General features: G+C 40.8%; 1 protein-coding gene across 1 annotated transcript in view; it reads left to right on the top strand.

Moving 5' to 3' along the window:
• LOC128639169 (apolipoprotein A-I) overlaps nucleotides 1-18,704 on the top strand; it is a 77,153-nt gene extending 58,449 nt beyond the window's left edge. The window contains exons 3-4 of the mRNA XM_053691385.1: nucleotides 16,606-16,750; nucleotides 17,942-18,704. Of these exons, the coding sequence (XP_053547360.1) occupies nucleotides 16,606-16,750; nucleotides 17,942-18,503 (707 nt within the window). The 3' untranslated portion in view covers nucleotides 18,504-18,704. The remainder of the gene's footprint in view (nucleotides 1-16,605; nucleotides 16,751-17,941) is intronic.
• Nucleotides 18,705-25,434: the final 6,730 nt, after the last annotated feature.

Here is a 25,434-nt window from a genome sequence, read left to right as displayed (position 1 = left end):
GACCGACTCACAGAAACCACGCTTTGATAGAATCAGGCGTTCAATCTCCAAGCAGTCAGACGCAGAGAAACTAGATTTGGATGCGTGAAAAGACCTTGGATTAGAAGGTCCTGCCTCATTGGCAGAGTCCACGGTGGATCCGAGGACATGTCAACTAGGTCTGCATACTAAGTCCTGTGTGGCCACGCAGGTGCTACCAGAATCACAGAAGCTCTCTCCTGCTTGATTCTGGCAACCAGACGTGGGAGGAGAGGAAACGGTGGAAATACATAGGCCAGATTGAAGGACCAAGGCACTGCTAGAGTATCTATCAGCACCGCCTTGGGATCCCGGGACCTGAACCCGCAACAAGGAAGTTTGGCATTCTGACGGGACGTGATCAGATCAAATTCTGGTGTGCCCCATAGCTGAATCAGCTGAGCAAATACCTCCGGATGGAGTTCCCACTCCCCCGGATGAAAAGTCTGACGACTTAGGAAATCCGCCTCCCAGTTCTCTACTCCTGGGATGTAGATTGCTGAGAGATGGCAAGAGTGATCCTCTGCCCATCGGATTATTTTGGTTACCTCCATCATCGCTAGAGAACTTGTTCCTCCTTGATGATTGATATAAGCTACAGTCGTGATGTTGTCCAACTGAAACCTGATGAATTTGGCCGTAGCAAGCTGAGGTCATGCCTGAAGCGCATTGAATATCGCTCTCAGTTCTAGAATGTTTATCGGAAGAAGAGATTCCTCCCGAGACCATAAGCCCTGTACTTTCAGGGAGTTCCAGACTGCACTCCAGCCTAGCAGGCTGGCATCTGTCGTTACAATGAGCCACTCTGGCCTGCGGAAGTACATTCCCGGAGACAGGTGGTCCTGAGACAACCACCAGAAAAGAGAATCTCTGGTCTCCTGGTCCAGATGCAGTTGAGGAGATAAATCTGCATAATCCCCATTCCACTGTTTGAGCATGCATAGTTGCAGTGGTCTGAGGTGTGGGCGGGCAAAAGGAACTATGTCCATTGCCGCTACCATGAGTCCGATTACCCCCATACACTGAGCCACTGATGGCCGAGGAATGGAATGAAGAGCTCGGCAAGAGGTTAAGAGTTTTGATTTTCTGACCTCCGTCAGAAATATTTTCATTTCTACCGAATCTATCAGAGTCCCTAGAAAGGAAACTCTTGTAAGAGGGAAGAGAGAACTCTTTTTCGTGTTCACCTTCCACCCGTGAGATCTCAGAAAAGCCAACACAATGTCCGTGTGAGACTTGGCTAGCTGGAAAGACGACGCCTGAATTAATATGTTGTCTAGATAAGGAGCCACTGCTATGCCCCGTGGTCGTAGAACCGCCAGAAGGGACCCTAGCACCTTTGTGAAAATTCTTGGAGCCGTGGCCAACCCGAAGGGAAGGGCCACAAACTGGTAATGCCTGTTTAGATAGGCGAATCTGAGAAATTGATGATGATTTCTGTGAATAGGGATGTGTAGATATGCATCCTTTAAGTCCACGGTAGTCATATATTGACCCTCCTGGATCAGAGGTAGAATAGTCCGAATAGTCTCCATCTTGAATGATGGAACTTTGAGGAACTTGTTTAGAATTTTGAGATCCAAGATTGGTCTGAAAGTTCCCTCTTTTTTGGGAACCACAAACAGGTTTGAGTAGAACCCTAGCCCCTGTTCCTCTTTTGGGACTGGGCGCATCACCCCCATGGTATGTAAGTCTTCTACACGGCATAAGAACGCCTCTCTCTTTGTCTGGTTTACAGACAATCGAGAAATGTGAAATCTCCCCCTTGGAAGGGAGTCTTTGAATTCCAGAAGATATCCCTGGGACACAATTCCTAAAGCCCAGGGATCGTGAACATCTCTTGCCCAAGCCTGAGTGAAGAGAGAGAGTCTGCCCCCTACTAGATCCAGTTCCGGATCAGGGGCTACCCCTTCATGCTGTCTTAAAGACAGCTGCAGGCTTTTTGGACTGTTTACCCTTGTTCTAAGCCTGGTTAGGTCTCCAGACTGACTTGGATTGGGCAAAAATTCCCCTCTTGCTTTGAAGCAGAGAAAACTGAAGCGGGACCACTCTTAAAGTTCCGAAAGGAACGAAAATTATTTTGTTTGGTCCTCATCTTATTTGATCTATCCTGAGGAAGGGTATGACCTTTCCCTCCAGTGATATCTGAAATAATCTCTTTCAGTTCAGGCCCGAATAGGGTCTTTCCTTTGAAAGGGATGTACAAAAGTCTAGATTTAGATGACACATCAGCAGACCAGGACTTAAGCCATAGCGCCCTGCGTGGTAAAATGGCAAAACCTGAATTCTTTGCCGCTAATTTAGCCAGTTGAAATGCGGCATCAGTAATAAAAGAATTAGCCAATTTAAGGGCCTTAATTCTGTCCATAATCTCCTCTAATGGAGTCTCCATCTGAAGAGCCTCTTCTAGAGCCTCAAACCAGAAAGCAGCTGCAGTAGTTACAGGAACAATGCACGCAATAGGTTGGAGAGATAAACCCTGATGAACAAAAATTTTCTTCAGGAGACCCTCTAATTTTTTATCCATAGGATCTTTGAAAGCACAACTGTCTTCGATAGGTATAGATGTACGCTTAGACAGAGTAGAAATAGCTCCCTCCACCTTAGAAACTGTCTGCCATGAGTCCCGCATGGTGTCAGATATGGGAAACATTTTCTTAAAAACAAGAGGGGGAGAGAACGGAATACCTGGTCTATCCCACTCCTTAGCAATAATATTCACAATCCTCTTAGGGACTGGAAAAACATCAGTGTAAACAGGAACATCTAAGTATTTATCCATTTTACACAATTTCTCTGGAACCACTAAAGGGTCACAATCATCTAGAGTCGCTAATACCTCCCTGAGCAATAAGCGGAGGTGTTCAAGCTTAAAATTAAAGGCTGTCATATCAGAATCTGTCTGAGGAAGCGTCTTTCCTGAATCAGAAATTTCTCCCTCAGATAACAAATCCCTCACCCCTACTTCAGAGCATTGTGAGGGCATATCAGATACGGCTACTAAAGCGTCAGACGGCTCAGCATTTTTCCTAAACCCAGAGCTGTCCCGCTTTCCTTGTAAACCAGGCAGTTTAGATAAAACCTCAGTGAGGGTTGTATTCATAACTGTGGCCATATCCTGTAAAGTAAAAAAATTTGACGCACTAGAGGTACTTGGCGTCACTTGAGCCGGCGTTACTGGTTGTGACACTTGGGGAGAGCTAGATGGCGAACCCTCATTTACTTCTGACTGAGAATCATCTATTGCTCTATTTTAAAGTGCTAATATATGTTCTTTATAGTTTATAGGCATATCAGTACAATTGGGACACATTCTAAGAGGGGGTTCCACAATGGCTTCCAAACATATTGAACAAGGATTTTCCTTGGTGTCAGACATGTTAAACAGGCTAGTAATGTAACAAGCAAGCTTGGAAAACACTGTAATCAAAGTAAATAACACTTCGAATTAAAACGGTACTGTGCCTTTAAGAGAAAAAAAGTTGCACAAATTCTGCAAAACAGTGTAAAAAAGCAGTAAACTTAACAAAATTTTTACAGTAGCATCATAAAGACTTAGGCCTAGATTTAGAGTTTGGCGTTAGCCGTGAAAACCAGCGTTAGAGGCTCCTAACGCTGGTTTTAGGCTACCTCCGGTATTTGGAGTCACTCAAAAAAGGGTCTAACGCTCACTTTCCAGCCGCGACTTTTCCATACCGCAGATCCCCTTACGTAAATTGCGTATCCTATCTTTTCAATGGGATTTTTCTAACTCCGGTATTTAGAGTCGTGTCTGAAGTGAGCGTTAGACATCTAACGACAAAACTCCAGCCGCAGGAAAAAAGTCAGTAGTTAAGAGCTTTCTGGGCTAACGCCGGTTCATAAAGCTCTTAACTACTGTACTCTAAAGTACACTAACACCCATAAACTACCTATGTACCCCTAAACCGAGGTCCCCCCACATCGCCGACACTCAATTAAATTTTTTTAACCCCTAATCTGCCGACCGCCACCTACGTTATACTTATGTACCCCTAATCTGCTGCCCCTAACACCGCCGACCCCTATATTATATTTATTAACCCCTAACCTGCCCCCCACAACATTGCAGCCAGCTACCTACAATAATTAACCCCTAATCTGCCGACCGCAAAGCGCCGCCACCTACGTTATACTTATGTACCCCTAATCTGCTGCCCCTAACACCGCCGAACCCTATATTATATTTATTAACCCCTAATCTGCCCCCCTCAACGTCGCCTCCACCTGCCTACACTTATTAACCCCTAATCTGCCTAGCGGACCGCACCGCTATTATTATAAAGTTATTAACCCCTAATCCGCCTCACTAACCCTATAATAAATAGTATTAACCCCTAATCTGCCCTCCCTAACATCGCCGACACCTAACTTCAATTATTAACCCCCAATCTGCCGACTGGAGCTCACCGCTATTCTAATAAATGTATTAACCCCTAAAGCTAAGTCTAACCCTAACACTAACACCCCCCTAAATTAAATATAATTTTAATCTAACGAAATTAATTAACTCTTATTAAATAAATTATTCCTATTTAAAGCTAAATACTTACCTGTAAAATAAATCCTAATATAGCTACAATATAAATTATAATTATATTATAGCTATTTTAGGATTAATATTTATTTTACAGGTAACTTTGTATTTTTTTTTTTTTTTATATAATAATTTTTATTGAAGTTTCACAAAGGAAAACATGACAATACAACATGCAAAGTTTGCCCGATTACAAAGTTAATAGTCAAGAGTGAGACATAATATTACAACATATAAGTTATTTATGCGGTTAATAGCGGGATAACTGTTCAATGTTAGGGCTTGCAAGGTTAAACGTAACAGTAGTGGTATTAAAAGGTCAGCCTTAATGGATGGGTACCTATGCTATGTCTAGAGAGGTGTCGAATACAAGCTTGGGCAAACTAAGGTAGAACTTCATTTTATATTTTAATGATCAGAGACTGTTCTCCACACCTATAAAAAAAAAAAATGTCTAAAGTGGAAATTCTTATCAAGATGTGGGGAATTAGCATCAGAGATGACCATGAATAGGTCGTAGAGATCGGGAAAGAAGAGGTGTAGCAGTGGGCCAGAGCCACTCGAATTATGGAGGGGGAAGGGAAGGGGAGGGATAAAGCGAGGAGGGCGGAGCCAACTGTGAGAGAGCTGCGGGATGATCTTATTTGTGAGACTATGTACTCTATAGACATAAAGAGAATAGTGATTAAAAATAAAAATAAAAATAGGGAGCCGTGTTAAACTTCTTGTGTGCTGTGTGCACCTATGGGGGGGGAGTTAGTTATATCTGTGGTGGTAGAAGGGGGGGGTAGAGGGTCAGGTTATTCTATTTGCACCCTAGGGAAAGTTATGTAGCAGAAGACAAGCAAGTGACATAGCAAATGACATAGAACGGGAGTATTGAAATATGGGCGCTGTAACTAATTTACCAGTCTAGAAGTGAGTCACTCTACTGTGATTTCATACCTCCTGGGGGACTTGGAAGTGGAGGAAAGCTTAGTTATAATCGTCGGTTCATTAGACTGGTCCAATAGTCAAGAACACTGACTATGTACTATATAGAGGGCTTTCCCCATACGTATATTTTTCTTGTTGTACTGCATATGTAACACCAGGGATGCACTCAGCAATGTCCTACAAAGTTAGGAGTAATTAGTGGGAGGGGATTATCTACTATGGCTTGACTAAGGTTTGTGTGGATAGCGAAAGAGACAAGTTATGTTAGAATATCTAAATTGGCGCAATGCCAGGTGCATGAGTAGATGGCACTCCTTAGTATTTTGCTTGTCCTCAGGGGCTTTGTCGTGAAGGGGGTAGGTCGCTGGGATGTGTAGGTCTAAAGGCCCCCAATAAGTTCCTGTCAACTAAAGTCAGGGAATTGTAGAGTGCTTCTTTTCTAGGGGCTATATTTGTAGAATTACTCAAGCAGTCTGTCCCTATCTATAGAAGTCAATAAAAGCACATCTAGAAAGGGGAGTTAACGTAGTTAAAGAGTCCGCCCGATATGCATGGTATGTGAATAACAATGGGCAGTGTACACAGTCTTGCCTGCAGTTTACAAAGATAGTCTTCATGACGTAACCCGGGGCCTCAACAGTGCTTTTTATCTTATTCTAGGAATAACAAGGAAGTAGGACCACATGGTTGTAAAATTAATTAGTCCCCAGTGAACAAAGGGTATATTTTATGCAGTAAGTCTCTTCTATCACAGTTTATAATCTTCAAGAACGTCTCAGCAGATAAACAATAAAGTATGCAAAAGTGTTATAGCAAATATCACAAAGAAGTTTAACATTTGGAACTATTAACAGTAAAAACATATTATTCCTCATAGGGATCTTAGGTCAAACAGCCTAGGGTGATATCGTGGGTTAAGCAGTTGTATACCATAGAGTCATTCAAAATAAAGCATCCACTTCTGCTGGACCCAGATATAATGTTTGTTTATAACAGGACCGAGTCAACACATTCTAAATAAAGGGAATCTCAGTACTTATACTTATGGGGGGAAGTATCAAGTCCAGACAAGGATAGACCTCGTACTTGGCAGACTCGGCTCTCCTGTAGAGGAGTATTGTTTAGCCAATACCGCTTTTCAGAGCAGACCTGCTATGCCATGGTGTTTGTTTGGTGTCCGATAGCTGCTCCATCTGAAGGGCATCCCGTAAACTGCTGAGCTGAATCGTGGGCCAGATATAGGGCCTCCCTCCACGATCAAGACACCGGACACACCAAATCTCATGAGACCTCCAAGCAGGAGGGGAAGGATGCGTGGCTGCTGAGGACGGTAAGTCCGGTGGGCCAATCTTAAGTGAGTGAAGCAAAGTCACGTCAGCCTCGGCTCCCGTCCTGACCGGCCGCTTCAGGCCAGAGGCCGAGTAAGCAGTGGTGGGGTCGGGATTGGCGTGATATTGTTGCGTCAGCGTGGAGAGGCCCTGAATGTTCTCGCCTGCCATATTGTCACATCGGAGTGGGTAGGTAACTGGGGGGAGTGTGGTATTAAAGTCCTCCTCCGGTGTGCCAAAAGAATCCTCCCGGTTGATGAACAATTCTTGGTAGAGGATATTGAACTGTATGTCCATGCGGTGCCCCAGTTTCGTTAAAGCCTGTAGAATTAGGGAATCCATTCTCACAGGAATCATGCAGGGGTATTTCCGACTAAGAGAGAGAAGCTGAAGTAGAAAGTTCAGTGGAAAGTTCAGTAACAAGGAGCTTTAGAGACTGAGGATTGAGAACTCCTATGCAGAGTAGGCTAAATTTTCTTGTAGCTTTGCCTCCATTATCTCTATAAATATCGTCCTACCTTTCCATCAGTTACCTCCAAGTAAAGTCCATCAAGTCGTCAACTGTATCTTGTTTCTTTTTTATCATGTAGAATATTATTTTATTATTCAAAAACGGCTTTTGTTGAGTTATTTGAGCAGGAGTTCCAAGTACCTGCGTCTGCTCAACTCAACATCCGGCTCTGCCCCCCACTTTGTATTTATTTTAACCAGGTACAATAGCTATTAAATAGTTAAGAACTATTTAATAGCTAAAATAGTTAAAATAATTACAAAATTACCTGTAAAATAAATCCTAACCTAAGTTACAATTAAACCTAACACTACACTATCAATAAATTAATTAAATAAAATACCTATAATTATCTACAATTAAACCTAACACTACACTATCAATAAATACATTAAATACAATACCTACAAATAACTACAATGAAATAAACTATCTAAAGTACAAAAAATAAAAAAGAACTAAGTTACAAAAAATAAAAAAATATTTACAAACATAAGAAAAATATGACAACAATTTTAAACTAATTACACCTACTCTAAGCCCCCTAATAAAATAACAAAGCCCCCCAAAATAAAAAAATGCCCTACCCTATTCTAAATTACTAAAGTTCAAAGCTCTTTTACCTTACCAGCCCTGAACAGGGCCCTTTGCGGGGCATGCCCCAAGAAGTTCAGCTCTTTTGCCTGTAAAAAAAACCATACAATACCCCCCCCCAACATTACAACCCACCACCCACATACCCCTAATCTAACCCAAACCCCCCTTAAATAAACCTAACACTAAGCCCCTGAAGATCTTCCTACCTTATCTTCACCATACCAGGTTCACCAATCGATCCAGAAGAGCTCCTCCGATGTCCTGATCCAAGCCCAAGCGGGGGGCTGAAGAGGTCCATGATCCGGCTGAAGTCTTCATCCAAGCGGGGCAGAAGAGGTCTTCCATCCGATTGAAGTCTTCATCCAAGCAGGATCTTCTATGATCCAATCAGCCAATCGGATTGAACTTGATTCTGATTGGCTGATTCCATCAGCCAATCAGAATATTCCTACCTTAATTCCGATTGGCTGATAGAATCCTATCAGCCAATCGGAATTCGAGGGACGCCATCTTGGATGACGTCATTTAAAGGAACCGTCATTCGTCGTTCAGTCGTCGGCCAGGATGGATGTTCCCCGTCGGAGGTCTTCAGGATCCTGCCGCTCCGCTCCGGATGGATGACCATAGAAGATCCCGCTTGGATGAAGACTTCAATCGGATGGAAGACCTCTTCTGCCCCGCTTGGATGAAGACTTCAGCCGGATCATGGACCTCTTCAGCCCCCCGCTTGGGCTTGGATCAGGACATCGGAGGAGCTCTTCTGGATCGATCGGTGAACCTTGTATGGTGAAGATAAGGTAGGAAGATCTTCAGGGGCTTAGTGTTAGGTTTATTTAAGGGGGGTTTGGGTTAGATTAGGGGTATGTGGGTGGTGGGTTGTAATGTTGGGGGGGGTATTGTATGTGTTTTTTTTACAGGCAAAAGAACTGAATTTCTTGGGGCATGCCCCGCAAAGGGCCCTGTTCAGGGCTGGTAAGGTAAAAGAGCTTTGAACTTTAGTAATTTAGAATAGGGTAGGGCATTTTTTTATTTTGGGGGGCTTTGTTATTTTATTAGGGGGCTTAGAGTAGGTGTAATTAGTTTAAAATTGTTGTAATATTTTTCTTATGTTTGTAAATATTTTTTTATTTTTTATAACTTAGTTCTTTTTTATTTTTTGTACTTTAGATAGTTTATTTCATTGTAGTTATTTGTAGGTATTGTATTTAATGTATTTATTGATAGTGTAGTGTTAGGTTTAATTGTAGATAATTATAGGTATTTTATTTAATTAATTTATTGATAGTGTAGTGTTAGGTTTAATTGTAACTTAGGTTAGGATTTATTTTACAGGTAATTTTGTAATTATTTTAACTATTTTAGCTATTAAATAGTTCTTAACTATTTAATAGCTATTGTACCTGGTTAAAATAAATACAAAGTTACCTGTAAAATAAATATTAATCCTAAAATAGCTATAATATAAATATAATTTATATTGTAGCTATATTAGGATTTATTTTACAGGTAAGTATTTAGCTTTAAATAGGAAAAATGTATTTAATAAGAGTTAATTAATTTCGTTAGATGTAAATTATATTTAACTTAGGGGGGTGTTAGTGTTAGGGTTAGACTTAGCTTTAGGGGTTAATACATTTATTAGAATAGCGGTGAGCTCCAGTCGGCAGATTAGGGGTTAATAATTGAAGTTAGGTGTCGGCGATGTTAGGGAGGGCAGATTAGGGGTTAATACTATTTATTATAGGGTTAGTGAGGCGGATTAGGGGTTAATAACTTTATTATAGTAGCGCTCAGGTCCGGTCGGCAGATTAGGGGTTAATAAGTGTAGGCAGGTGGAGGCGACGTTGTGGGGGGCAGATTAGGGGTTAATAAATATAATATAGGGGTCGGCGATGTTAGGGCAGCAGATTAGGGGTACATAGGGATAATGTAAGTAGCGGCGGTTTACGGAGCGGCAGATTAGGGGTTAATAATAATATGCAGGGCTCAGCGATAGCGGGGGCGGCAGATTAGGGGTTAATAAGTGTAAGGTTAGGGGTGTTTAGACTCGGGGTACATGTTAGAGTGTTAGGTGCAGACGTAGGAAGTGTTTCCGCATAGCAAACAATGGGGCTGCGTTAGGAGCTGAACGCGGCTTTTTTGCAGGTGTTAGGTTTTTTTTCAGCTCAAACAGCCCCATTGTTTTCTATGGGGGAATCGTGCACGAGCACGTTTTTGAGGCTGGCCGCTTGCGTAAGCAACTCTGGTATCGAGAGTTGAAGCTGCGTTAAATATGCTCTACGCTCCTTTTTTGGAGCCTAACGCAGCCTTTATGTGGACTCTCAATACCAGAGTTATTTTTATGGTGCGGCCAGAAAAAAGCCGGCGTTAGCTACGCGGGTCCTTACCGACAAAACTCTAAATCTAGCCGTTAGTGACTTTGCACAGCTATGCAAGTAAACAATTAACCCCTTAATGGCAAAACCGGATTGAAAAAACGTCAAAACCAGTAAAAAAGACCTTCACCACCTTGCCCTACCTGCCCTTCAGAACGATTTGTGGGGAAAAAACTTCTTTTACAGCCTCAAACGCAGCAGGAACCTCAGGAGAAGCAGTTAGATGTCTCTGAGGAAAAGAAACTGCGGAACTGAGGCGCGAAAATAGGCCCCTCCCACCTCACTCGATGTTTTGAGGCCTATCAAACAAACACCAGAGTGTCTCTTAATTAACCATGTGGGTTAAAAAAACAAAAAACAAGCCACAATGACCCCTTTAGTCCCTTCAAAAAACGTTATAATTGCATTATTCACTGAATATACAAAAACTTTTTTTTTTTTTTTTAAACAGTGTCACCAGTAACTAATGAGCCCTTCAAGCAAGCTGACATTCCTATCAAAGAGTCTGAATACAGCTTACCCTTCCCTCATGGGAATAATGCCAGCCTTTTCTAGAATTAACACACTCTGTCTAAAAAAATATAGACTGAACATACCTCATATGCAGCTTAGCATGCAAACCGTTCCCCCAACTGAAGTTTTCCTGTACTCTTCAGCCCTTGTAAGAACAGCAGTGGATCTTAGTTACAAAGTGCTAAGATCATCATCCTCCTTGCAGAAATCTTCATTCCTTTTCTGCCAGAGAGTAAATAGTACACACCGGTACCATTTAAAATAACAAACTTTTGCTTGAGAAAATAAAAAACTAACATTTTTGTCACCACACTCCTCTTGCCCTTCCTAGCAGTTAAGCAGGCAGAGAGAATGACTGGGCGGTGGAGCTAAGGGGGGAGCTATATAGACAGCTCTGCTGTGGGTGCTCTCTCTGCCACTTCCTGTAGGGGAGGAGAATATCCCACAAGTAAGGATGAATCCGTGGACTTGATACATCTTACAAGAGAAATATATATATATATATATATATATATGATTTTATATATATATATATATATATATATATAGGTATAGATATATACAGATATATAAGTAGGAATATCTATTTAATAATACTTAGAACATATTTCCCTATGTGAAGAACATTGGAATGTTAAATATTTACAGTAAATTTACAAATAAATTACCGTTATGCTTTTTCATCTACTTGACTGCAAAGGTCTCCAATACACTATGGGGCACAGTGCGGAGCTTGATGCCCCGTGTTTCCGACGAGCCTTCAGGCTCGCCGGAAACAGAAGTTATGAAGCAGCAGTCTGTAGACCGCTGCTTCATAACCTGTCTGCCTGCTCTGAGGCAGCAGACACAAATCAACCCGATCGAATACGATCAGGTTGATTGACACCCCCTGCTAGTGGCCGTGAATCTGCAGGGGGTGGTATTGCACCAGCAGTTCACTAGAACGTATGCTGTCTGCATTTATCAATGTGCAGCGGACATGATACGCTACTTCGTATCATGTCCGCTCACACTATAATAAATTGACCCCTTAAAGTGCATATATATGTATATATGTCTGTAAATGCATATTTAATAGTAAAATTTGCTCCGTAGATTAGAGCACATTGGAGTTATATACAATATATATGTATATATGTCTGTAAATGCATAAATTCACATATAAATACATATGTACACAAACACACCCACACATATCTATATATCTATATCTATATATATCTATATATATCTATCTATCTATCTATCTATCTATATATATATATATATATATATCATCTATCTACCTATCTAACTATTTACAGTATATATGAATATGAGCTGAGTGCACATCCCATGACCTGTGTAGAACTGCTAGGACAAGTTGAGTGCACATCCTATGACCTGGGTAGGACTCTTGGGACAAGTTGAGTGCACAGCCCATGACCTGGATAGAACTTTCAGTGCAAGTTGTGTGCACATCCCATAACCTGGGTAGAACTCTTAGGATAAGTTGAATGCACATCCCATGACTTTGGTAGACCTCTGAGGACAAGCTGAGTGCACATCCTTTGACTTGGCTAGAACTCTTAGGACAAGTTGAGTGCACACCCCATGACCTGGGTAGAACTCTTTGAACAACTTGAGTGCACAACCCATGACTTTTGTATAACTCTTAGGATAACTTGAGTGCCCAGCTCATGACTTTTGTATAACTTTTAGGACAAGTTGAGTGCACATCCCCATGACCTTGGCAAAACTCTTAAGACAAGTTGTATGCACAGCCCATCACTTTGTTAGAACTGTCAAGTCCTTGGTAAAACTCTTAGGACAAGTTGTGTGCACAGCCCATCACTTTGGTAGAACTGTCAGTACAAGTTGAGTGCACATTCCAAGACTTTTGTAGAACTCTTAGGACAAGTTGAGTGCACATCCCCATGACCTTGGCAGTACTCATAGGACAAGTTGTGTGCACAGCCCATCACTTTGGTAGAACTGTCAGTACAAGTTGAGTGCACATTCCAAGACTTTGGTAGAACTCTTAGGACAAGCTGAGGTCACATCCCATGACCTATGTAGGACTATTAGGACAAGTTGAGTACACATCCTATGACCTTGTTAGATCTCTTAGGACAACTTTAGTGCACAACCCATGACTTTTGTATAACTCTTAGGACAACTTGAGTGCACATCCCCATGACCTTAGTAGTTCTCTTAGGACAAGTTGTGTGCACAGCCCATCACTTTGGTAGAACTGTCAGTACAAGTTGAGTGCAATTCCCAGGGGAAGACAGCACCTCTCTCCAATTTGTCGGGCACAGAAAAGGGGATTAGCCAGATCCCAACATCATTGTAAAATTCAAAAGGATATCCATCCTCCAAATGATAAGCCTTGGAGGCTGGAAATCATTTTGAGGCTGGAAATATTTTTGAATAGTACAATTAGAGTGCACATTCCAAGACTTTGGTAGAACTCTTACGACAAGCTGAGTGCACATCCCATGACCTAAGTAGAACTATTAGGACAAGTTGAGTGCACATCCCATGACCTGGGTAGAACTCTTTGGACAACTTTAGTGCACAACCCATGACTTTTGTATAACTATAAGGACAACTTGAGTGCCCAGCTCATGACTTTTGTATAACTCTTAGGACAAGTTGTGTGAACATCCCATCACTTTGGTAGAACTGTCAGTACAAGTTGAGTGCACATTCCAAGACTTTGGTAGAACTCTTAGGACAACTTGAGTGCACAACCCATGACTTTTGTATAACTCTTAGGACAACTTGAGTGCCCAGCTCATGACTTTTGTATAACTCTTAGGACAAGTTATGTGCACATCCCCATGACCTTAGTAGTTCTCTTAGAACAAGTTGTGTGCACAGCCCATCACTTTGGTAGAACTGTCAGTACAAGTTGAGTGTAATTCACAGGGGAAGACAGCACCTCTCTCCAATTTGTCGGGCACAGAAAAGGGGATTAGCCAGATCCCAACATCATTGTAAAATTTAAAAGTATATCCATCTTCCAAATGATAAGCCTTGGAGGCTGGAAATCATTTTGAGGCTGGAAATTCTTTTGAATAGTACAATTTGAATGCACATTCCAAGACTGGTAGAACTCTTATGACAAGCTGAGTGCACATCCCATGACCTAAGTAGAACTATTAGGACAAGTTGAGTGCACATCCGATGACCTGGGTAGAACTCTTTGGACAACTTGAGTGCACAACCCATGACTTTTGTATAACTCTTAGGACAACTTGAGTGCCCAGATCATGACTTTTGTATAGCTCTTAGGACAATTGGAGTGCACATCCCCTTGAACTTGGTAGAACTCTTAGGACAAGTTGTGTGCACAGTCCATCACTTTGGTAGAACTGTCAGTATAAGTTGAGTGTACATTCCAAGACATTGGTAGAACTCTTAGGACAAGTTGAGTGCACATCCCCATGACCTTGGCAGTACTCTTAGGATACGTTGTGTGCACAGCCCATCACTTTGGTAGAACTGTCAGTACAAGTTGAGTGCACATTCCAAGACCTTGGTAGAACTCTTAGGACAACTTGAGTGCACCACCCATGACTTTTGTATAACTCTTAGGACAACTTGAATGCCCAGCTCATGACTTTTGCATAACTTTTAGGACAAGTTGTGTGCACATCCCCATGACCTTAGTAGTTCTCTTAGGACAAGTTGTGTGCACAGCCCATCACTTTGGTAGAACTGTCAGTACAAGTTGAGTGCAATTCACAGGGGAAGGGGACAGCACCTCTCTCCAATTTGTGGGGCACAGAAAAGGGGATTAGCCAGATCCCAACATCATTGTAAAATTCAAAAGGATATCCATCCTCCAAATGATAAGCCTTGGAGGCTGGAAATCATTTTGAGGCTGGAAATCCTTTTGAATAGTACAATTTGAGTGCACATTCCAAGACATTGGTAGAACTCTTACGACAAGCTGAGTGCACATCCCATGACCTAAGTAGAACTATTAGGACAAGTTGAGTGCACATCCCATGACCTGGGTAGAACTCTTTGGACAACTTGAGTGCACAACCCATGACTTTTGTATAACTCTTAGGACAACTTGAGGACCCAGCTCATGACTTTTGTATAACTCTTAGGACAAGTTGAGTGCACATCCCCATGACCTTGGTAGAACTCTTAAGACAAGTTGTGTGCATAGCCCATCACTTTGGTAGAACTGTCAGTACAAGTTAAGTGCACATTCCAAGACTTTGGTAGAACTCTTAGGACAACTTGATGGGATGTTGAGTGCACATCCCCATGACCTTGGCAGTACTCTTAGGACTCGTTGTGTGCACAGTCCATCACTTTGGTAGAACTGTCAGTACAAGTTGAGTGCACATTCCAAGACTTTGGTAGAGCTCTTAGGACAAGCTGAGAGCACATCAGATGACCTAAGTAGAACTATTAGGACAAGTTGAGTGCACATCCCATGCCCTGGGTAGAACTCTTACAACAACTTGAGTGCACATCCCATGACTTTGGTAGATCTCTTAAGACAAGTTGGATGCACATAATCTGACATTGGTTGAACTCTTAGACAAGTTGAGGGCACATCCCTTTTCCTTGGTAGAACTCTTAGGACAAGCTGAGATTATAGCCCATGACTTTGGTATAACTCTTAGGACAAGTTGAGTGCACAGCCCATGAGCTGGGTAGAACTCTTAGAACAAACTGAGTGCACAGCCAATGACCTTGGTAGAACTCTTAGGACAAGTTGAGTGCACATCTCATGACTTTGGTAGAACTCTTAGGACAAGTTGAGTGAACATCCCATGATTTTGGTAGAACTATTAGGACAAGCTAAATGTACAGCCCATGACACGAATAGAACTTTTAGGACAAGTTAAGTGTAGATACCATAACCTTAGTAGAACTCTTAGGACAAGGTAAGTGCACAGCCCATGACTTTGGAAGAACTCTTAGGACAAGTTGAGTGCACATCCCGTGACCTGGGTGAATTCTTAGGACAAGTTAAGGGCACAGCCCATGAGTTTGGTAGAATTCTTAGGACAAGTTGAGTGCCCATCCCATGACATCAGTAGAACTCTTAGGACAAATTGAGGCACAGCCCATGACTTTGGTAGAGCTCTTAGGACAAGTTGAGTGCACATTTCATGACTTTGGTAGACCTCTTAGGACAAGTCAAATAACATTGCATGATTTTGGTAGAACTCCTAGGACAAGCCGAGTGCACAGCCCATGACCTGGATAGAACTTTTAGTACAAGTTGAGTGCAGATTCCATGACCTCGGTAGAACTCTTAGGACAAGTTGAGTAAAAATCAAGTGACCTGGGTAGAACTCTTAGGATAAGTTGAGTGAACATCAAGTGACCTGGGTAGAATTCTTAGGACAAGTTGAGTGCACATTTCATGACTTTGGTAGAACTCTTAGGACAAGTTAAGTGAACATTGCATGATTTTGGTAGAACTCTTAGGACAAGCCGAGTGCACAGCCCATGACCTGGATAGAACTTTAAGTACAAGTTGAGTGCAGATTCCATGACCTCGGTAGAACTCTTAGGACAAGTTGAGTGAAAATCATGTGACCTGGGTAGAACTCTTAGGATAAGTTGAGTGAACATCAAGTGACCTGGGTAGAATTCTTAGGACAAGTTGAGTGCACATCCTATGACAGTGGTAGAACTGTTAGGACAAGTTGAGTGCACATCCCATGACACTGGTAGAATTCTTAGGACAAGTTGAGTGCACATCACACTAGCAGTCCCTGTTGTATTCATTATCATTATGTCTCTTCATAGGGACACATGGATTCACCCTCTGGCAGCATGATGAGCCTCAGCCACCTCCAGATGCAGCTGATGAGTTAGAGAATGCATTAGACACTGCATGGGAGTTTGTATCCCGGGCTTACAAAGAACTGGAGCAATCAGAATATGTACAGGAGTGAGTAAGCAAAGATACACATACAGTGACACTCACTGTCATACTGACACAAAGATCCAATACACCAACATGCATACAACACTAAGAGACACCCAAAAATATAGATCCAAGAAGCACATACACATAAACATATCCCTGACACATTTATATACCAATACACAAAAACACACTGAAATAGCCCAACACTGCTATACAAACACACACACACACACACACACACACACACATATATATATATATATATATATATATATATATATATATATATATATATAATACATTCGCATATACATGCTGTATGTATAAATACTGTCAAACATTGAGAGACAACTTAAAACACTGATCCAATAAGGATGTATATACTGTATATATATATATATATATATATATATATATATATATACATACATATAATTCAGGCTAATAGATATTTGTTAGATCAGGTTTGATCAAGTGTTTATAATGTTAGTTCTCACAAGTTAAAGCTGGTATTAACAATTATATGGGGGGGGCTAACCCATCATCGGTCCACCCTTATTAAAAAAAATTGACGAAAATGTATTTAATTTGATAGATATGTGTTAGATCAGGTATGATCAGCTATTTGTTTTGTTAGATGTAACATAATTACAGAGATATCAGGTATTAAATTAAGGGGGCTGGTGCCCCCAAATCAAAATTTCAGTCAAAAAATCATGCAGGTTAATAGATATTTGTTAGTGTTTATAATGTTAGATCTAACAAGCTAAAGTTGGTATTAACAATTATTTGGAGGGGGCTAATCCGTCATCACCCCCCCCCTTTAACAAAAATTGGAGAAAAGCTTTTTAATTTGATAGATATTTGTTAGATCAGGTATGATCAGTCCAATCTGCAGTATTTGTAAATTCCAAAAACTCAGCATATATTGTGGCTGATTAGAATAGCTGGTGTAAAGTCCTTGTATCAGGTATAGGGGTTATTGATTTTGACATGGGTTGTTGTTTTTTTTTTTTTTACCAATTTCTAATTAGGTTGGTTTAGAAGGGGAAAAAAAACAGTAAAAATGTTTACTTCACATGGGAATACTTATTCACTGGAATGAAGGCCACAAGCCTGTTGCTCTGTCCTATTTTGTTACTTGTTAACCTGATTTAGTTAGCTCTGTTTGACCCCAGATTAAAAAGTGACCCTTTATGTCCTGTCTAATAGCCTGAAAGTCAAGGAGAATGTGCAGACTGTGAAAGACGCCCTACAGGAACTGGAAGAGATATTTGATAAATATGGGGAGGAGGTAGACAAGGAGTTTAAGGAGAAGTATCCTATCATCTCTGAGAAGGTCATCCCTGCATTTGAGTCATTTTACAAAAACTTAGAAAAGCGCTTGGGAAAACTGGTAAGAGAAGTTCAGCCTCTGGGAAAAGATCTATATAACGGCATTTGGAGGAAGTGGAACATGTTCCTAGGGAAGCTGCACCCCGTCGCAGAATATACCCGAGACAAAATACGCTCAGATGTGGAAGCTCTTCGGGCAAAAATTGAACCCCATTTGGAAGAGATTCGCAAGGAGCTTGAGGAAGCAAAGGCTATATCAGATGCCAAATTAGAGGTGCTTAAAGATGCAGTGAACAAGGAGTTGAAGGCGGTGAGCAAGATGTCAGAGCCACATCTGAAAAGTTTGAAGCAAGCGATGGATACGAATACTGAGGAGCTGCAGAAGACTTTAGAGGACATGCTGGTGGCTGTAAGAAATGCTGCCAAAAATTATATGTAGATACAAAAAGAGACACAACTCCTAAGACTTCCTCTGTCTCCTGATTCTGGGTTTTTGTCATTTTTTTCATTGTATCTTTTCCTCTATGTCTTTGCCTCACTATTTTATTCTCTCCTTCTCTCCTACTTACTGTTCCCACACTCTGCCCATCTACCTCTTACCATCTACTTGACCAAAATGAAAATAAAATAATTTTCTCAACCTTCTTATGTTTATTAAAAACAATGCCTTAGAAATATTGGGGATTGTAAGGAAAAATGCATTAAAACCTACACCCTAATCAATTATATTAAATAAATGTTTCAGTCAAAACCAATAAACTGTGAAGAGGATTTTCTCAACCTTATGTGATGATATTTTCAATAAAAACCATTATCTATCATGAATTTTGCCCATCAGACTACAAGACCTAATCCACTCTTATCAAGTTAGACACTTAATATCAGGTTGTCCCTCTCCGCCATGATAATCTGGTTTTATTTACACAAATTGTGGTCACACGCATAAGCCTTGGTTATACACTAGTCTCAGTCACACACAAGTCTTTGTTATATGCCAGTCATGGTCAAAAACAAGTCCTACAAAAAAAGTGTAGGAACTCACCAAGGTTTCTACCCCCCTCACAATTTATATTGTTTTATTCACATACACACACTTACATACACACACAAACTGTATGTATATGTATATAATCTATACACTCTGGTTAATGAAAGCAAATTAAAACCAATGAAGGACACCCATGGTTACATTTTTATATGGCAGGGGGGATTTTTATTTGTAATTTAGGATTCAACTGATACTGAATACTGAGAAGCCAGACACACACTTTTTAGAACACATGAAGGGGCATTTGTATATAGATGATGTTAAAATAATTCAAAAAGCTAAGAGCCTTAGTAACATTTTAGCAGAAGTTACTCCCTGGCCCTCAGGATGTGTAAGGCTCTGTAATGTAAACATCTGATATCATGATCTTGATTCAGTTTGTGTGTGCACTCACTCTGCAGTAAGAAACAATAATAATGTGATTTAAACTAAAATTATGGTCACAAGGCATCTGAGTGTCATTTTCTTTTACCATTAACACATATACTAAGTAAATGTGAAGCAAGTAACACTGGCAGTGGAAGCAGGAGGCATGAGGGCACAGTACCATTGAAAGCAAAACAGGTCTCCTTTTACTTTGGGATGAAACTGGTAAGGTTGAATCTGCAGCAAATACATTATCTTGCACAGGTCAGCATTCTGCAGAGTACCTGACCTGCTGACCATAAATTGACATACATACAGACACCAACATAGATAAACAGACTTCACATACTATTGGTGTATAAAATAAAGTAATTGGGTTTATCCTAATAAAAGATGTTTCACAAACACCTTTAATTGCAAGGACTATTTATTTCATGCAAATGGCAAGAGTCCATGAGCTAGTGACGTATGGGATATACATTCCTACCAGGAGGGGGCAAAGTTTCCCAAACCTCAAAATGCCTATAAATACACCTTCCACCTCACTCACACTTTAGTTTTACAAACTTTGCCTTCGGTGGAGGATGGTGAAGCAAGTCGTGCTTGATTTCTTCTGTGAAAGGCGCTTCTAAGAATTTTAAAGCCCAATTCCTCTCAGAGTAAAGTGTTTGTCAGAGGGATGTGAAGGGAGTATTGCCTGTTGATTTTATGGTTTTACCCATGTGAAATCTATTCAAAGACTCTCTGTTATCGGTCGCAGGGATTCATCCCCTGCCTCCCTTTTCAGATCAACGCTATACTTCTATACCATTACCTCTGCTGATATTTTTCAGTACTGGTTTGACTGTCTGCTATATGTGGATGGGTGTCTTCAGGTAAGTATATATTTTTTTTAAGACACTCTCAGCTATGTTTGGCACTTTATATTTTTAAAGTTTTTAAATATATATTACATATATTTGCCATGAGTCAGGTCTATGTTTATTTCCCTTTGCAGTCTAACAGTTTCAGCATGGAAAATTATGTTTGGGAGAAATTTATCAGCTAGTTGCACGGCCCTCAAGCTCCGTTCGGAGCTTGATAAATGGGCCTCCTATTCTGGATCTGAAAGAACTTTATTAAAGTATCGATTTTACAGACATCTTAAATGCAAGTCTGGGTTTACAATACGTACCCATACAATTTACATCATATCAGATATTTTAAGCAAGTCTAGATAGATGCAGTAAAGGAATAAACCAAGACCGTTACTGGTGTACATTGTTGATGTCTTTCCACTAGATTTATTTCTACAGTTTACATTTTTCGGTTTTTGTGAAGGATTCAATATATATTGTTCAATCAAAAGCTTTTGAATATGTTATCAAAAATTACAAACAATAAATATCCTAGTTTAACATCACCTTAGTAGGTTTAGATTTGTGAGGAAAAAAAAAGAAGGGCGAAAGAAGGGAAGGAAGCAATGTATTCTGAGCACTCATTTCTGAGTGGTTCTGTCATGTCGGGGCTGACTCCCCCTGTTTGGTGGTTGTGCGGGAGAGGGAGACTATGTCCTCACTAGTGACAATTGCCACGAGCTCCAGTGATCTTGTTATAGACTAACTGAAAAGGTGTAATTGCTAATGTATTTCTAGAAGTTGGTTCTTGATTAAGTTTCAGTCTCTAACGCTATGATGAGTGACGATAGGCGAGAGCATTTCTTAATTATCTTTGTTTGCATTCCAGCACATTGTCATATATTCGTATTTTTCTAGTTTACCTGCCCTGAGGAAGTGGTATCTCTCAAGGACAAGCAGGCTTTCTACCTGTGCTTTCCATGCCTCTACGTCTGGTACCTTGGATAGCTTCAATTTCCGGGGTATCAGAATTTTAGCGCTATTTATCATAACATATGAGTGATTGTTTTATATCATATTTAGTGTTTGGTAGGTTATGGAATAATAATAACCCTGGGTTTGCTGGCAGGTTGGTTGCTAATATTTTATTGATGTGCGCGACTATTTTTTCCCAAAACGGTTTCACCCTGTCACATCCCCACCAAACATGTAGCATATCCGCTGTTTCACCATATCCCCTCCAACAGAGGTCATTAGTTTGTTTGTATATTTTTTTAAGTCGTAATGGAGTTAGGTACCATCTTGACAAGAATTTATAAATCATTTCTTGAATTTTGGCTGATACCGAGGCCTTTTTGTGGTTGCTGAATATCCCTAACCATTCTTTTGGGGTAATGTTTATGCCGAGCTCTTTGGACCATTTATAGCAATAGGTAGGGAGATGGTCTGAAGGATCGGCCGTAAGGATCTTATATAGAGACGTTATGGTATGCCGAGGATAGTTTGTTAATGTACATAACGGTTGAAAAGTTGTCAGCTGGCGCAATATGTCTTGTTGTTGCTTATGTGTAGCAAGGTAATGGGCGGTTTGTGCACGAGTGTACCATGTAATTGGGTTGTTACCAAATTTATTAGCCCAGTCCTGTTGTGGTAGTAATTTCCCCCCTGGGACTATGCTCCTTAGTATACAGTCTTTTAATTGCATTGGGTTCGGCTTATCCACTTTAATTTTGGGAAGGTATAAAGAGAAGGTCTGGGTTGTGTATAAGTGGGGTTAAGGGTGCAGGTTTTGGCGTGATGTGCGTGCTTGTGTTAGTTATTTTTTCCCATTGGCAAAACAGCTCTTGTAACAGCGGAAAAACATGAATTATGTCTGGCCTATGTGATGAATGTACCCAGATTAAGCTTCCCACATTGTCTGTCCCAAGAATCTCCCCATCCAACTGTACCCATTGTTTGCTGCTGGAGTTGTGACTCCAGTCTATGATTCTCTGCAGTAGTGCTGCCAGTCTATATCATTGTATATCGGGTAGTCCCAGTCCCCCCCTCTCTCTGGTCAAGTAAAGAGTTTTCCTTGACACTTTAGGTTGAACAGCATTCCAAATGAACTTATCAATGTTACTCTGTAGTTGGGTTAGGTATTCCCTGGGCAGAGCTATGGGTAGTGCCTGTAGTGTGTATAGTATGAGAGGGAGAACATTCATCTTTATTACGTATATCCGCCCCAGCCACAACAGTGTGTTGTTTCTTCCATCCAGACAGGTCACTCACGATATTTTTTTGTAATTTATTATAGTTCACCATGAATAAGTTTTGGGGATTTTTAGTCAAGAGTATACCCAGATATTTGATTTGGGTTTGTTGAATATGGAGAGAACTGTTGCTTCTAATTTTATCTATAGTCTGTATCGGGGCATTTATTTTTAGTAATTCTGATTTGGAAAGATTAAGATGAAAATTTGACACTTTGCCGTAGTCTGGAAATGTTTTTATAGGGTTGGTATGGATGTTTCTAGGTCTGAGAGTGTAAGCAGTATATCATCTGCATACATTGCCAGTTTGTACTCACTTGTATGCGTCTGAATACCTTTGATTCCAGGGCCTGATCTAATTTTGCATGCTAGGACTTCTATAGATAAGACAAACAAGATAGGCAACAGGGGGCAGCCCTGCCTTGTGCCATTTCTGATATTGAATGAGTCTGAGAGAACTGAGTTAGTTTTAACTTTTTCTGTTGGGTCTGTGTAGAGAGAAAAAAACCTTTCTTACCAAACTGTCACCTATGTTCATGCCTCGCAGAGTGGCCTTGAGAAAATCCCAATCCACCCTGTCGAAGGCCTTTTCGGCATCAGTCTTAACTAGAGCCATATCTTGGTGAGTATTATGTGCCAAGGCCATAAGTTGTATGATCTTCAGGGTGTTATCCCTTGCCTCCCTTCCCGGGATGAAACCCACCTGATCTGGCACTATTAAATTTGGGAGCACTGAGTTCAATCTATCTGCCATAATTCTAGCGAATATCTTGATATCCACCTTCAAGAGGGATATAGGCCTGACATTTTCAAGCATATCAGGAGGTCTACCCGGTTTCGGGAGGACGGTGATGTAAGCTTCCAACATCTCTCTGGGGAAGCCACCTGATGTCTCAAGGGAATCAAACAAGCACGCCATTTTAGGGGCCAAAATTTGGTCAAATGTTTTGTAATATTTGGTGCTGAAGCCATCTGGGCCAGGGCTTTTCCTGTGGGTAGTGATTTAATTGCTGCCTTTATTTCTACTACACTAATTGGCGAGTCAAGTTTTTGTGATTGTTCGTCATTCAATTTGGGCAGTGTTACCTTTTTTAGATAGTCTCCTATAGCCCTGCATTTGTTTTCTATTTTGTCTGCATCCCCATTGTCTGTCGATATATTGTATAGTGCAGAATAGTATTTGCGAAATTCTTCTGCCAGGGATATGCCATCGTGTTTGATCTGTCCTGATTTGGTCCTGAGGTGGTGTATGTGTGTTTTAAGTTGTCTGCGTCTTAGAGATCTAGCTAGTAATTTGCCTGCCTTGTTTCCCTGGTCATAATATTTCTGTTCTAGAAGTAGGGCTCTTTTTTTGATGTTCCTGCTAGAGGAAGACATTTAACTCTTTCCTAGTTTGTGTTAAATTTGTGTGTAGGTCTGCATTTTTTAGGTCTTTTTTGTGGTCATTCTCTAATTGCTGCAATTTTTTAAGAAGGGATTCATATTTGTGTCTATTCTTTTTTACTAAATTTGCTTTATGTTTTAGCATGTCACCCCTTAGAACACATTTATGTGCTTCCCATATGTGCGTCCATGCTACGCCAGGCTGAGTGTTTATTTGGAAATACTCCACCAAAGTTTTCTCTAAGCTTGGTTTTATTAATGGGTGATCTAAAGAGCTGTCGTCTAGTTTCCACATGTATGTACCAAAGGACTATCTGGCCATGCGATTTGGCATAGAATTGGTGCATGGTCTGACCATGTGATGGATAAGAGTGATATGTTTTCAATGAGTGCAAGGCCCACTGAATCTGTTAAGATATAATCAATTCGGGAACAAACTTTATGTGGGTGAGAATAGAATGAATAGTCCCTAACAGTGGGGTGAATAGTATGCCAAGCGTCGTGTAGATTTAAGGATTGTATTTGGTGGTTTATGCCCCTTATGTATCTTTTGGCTATATTCGTAATTCCCTCCGTCGTGTCTATTTCTGGGTTGAGAAGGACGTTAAAATCGCCCACTACTATTAGTATACCTTTGGTGTTGTCTAGGATTTTAGCAGATAATCTGCGCATGAATGGGAGTTGTTGTTTATTTGGGAAATACGCGTTCACTATTGTAATAGGCCTACCGTGCAGCAAACCCGTCAGAATCAATAGCCTGCCATCCATGTCTTTTTCAATGTGTAGGGTCTCTAGTGGTATCAATATCCAACTCCTCTCACACCCTCCTGCGCCGTTCACCGCCAAAGCTGGGAAAGTTTATTCAAAGGAAAGACAGGCTATTGTTGCTCTATACAGTCCGTTAGTCGTGTAAAGCTATACACCTCAAGCTGTAAAAAACACCTTCAATCCTCCAAAATAGCACTTCTCACCCCACAGCAGCCTATTTTCAAAATACACAAAAAGGTCACTTACTGTGGGTGAAAGCTTGTCTGCGCTAATTCTCCTCCGTGAAGGCATACAAATTCAGCGTCTGCTCTTGGACCCAGCTCTCCTAGCTCAGCGTAGAGTACCTCCGGTCCTCCAGTACTTAAATCAGTACTCAAAAACTCAGGTCCTCAGCACGTATCTTGTAACCTAACTTGTAACCTAAATGTGGTGCCCTGTGGGTGTCCTTAATGCACATAAACATCAATTCTCTAAAAATTCCCAGACCGGCACCAAACATTAGATAAAAGGAGCAACTTTATTAGAGATATTTAAAAGGATATAGACACACCAAATAAAACCTTGATGAGGTGGATTTAGCTGGACACTGCACCTCCGTGCTTTTTCATGCATGCTCATTATATATATAGTATCTTTATTTTTTCAGGTGCTAGAGATTAATCAGTAAACTGTGTTTCTGATTACCTGGTTAGACACACCAATGTTTGGTACCAGCAC

Source organism: Bombina bombina, chromosome 8, assembly GCF_027579735.1.
Source record: "Bombina bombina isolate aBomBom1 chromosome 8, aBomBom1.pri, whole genome shotgun sequence".
NCBI classification, from domain to species: domain Eukaryota; kingdom Metazoa; phylum Chordata; class Amphibia; order Anura; family Bombinatoridae; genus Bombina; species Bombina bombina.
This window is presented reverse-complemented; position numbering and strand designations above follow the sequence as displayed.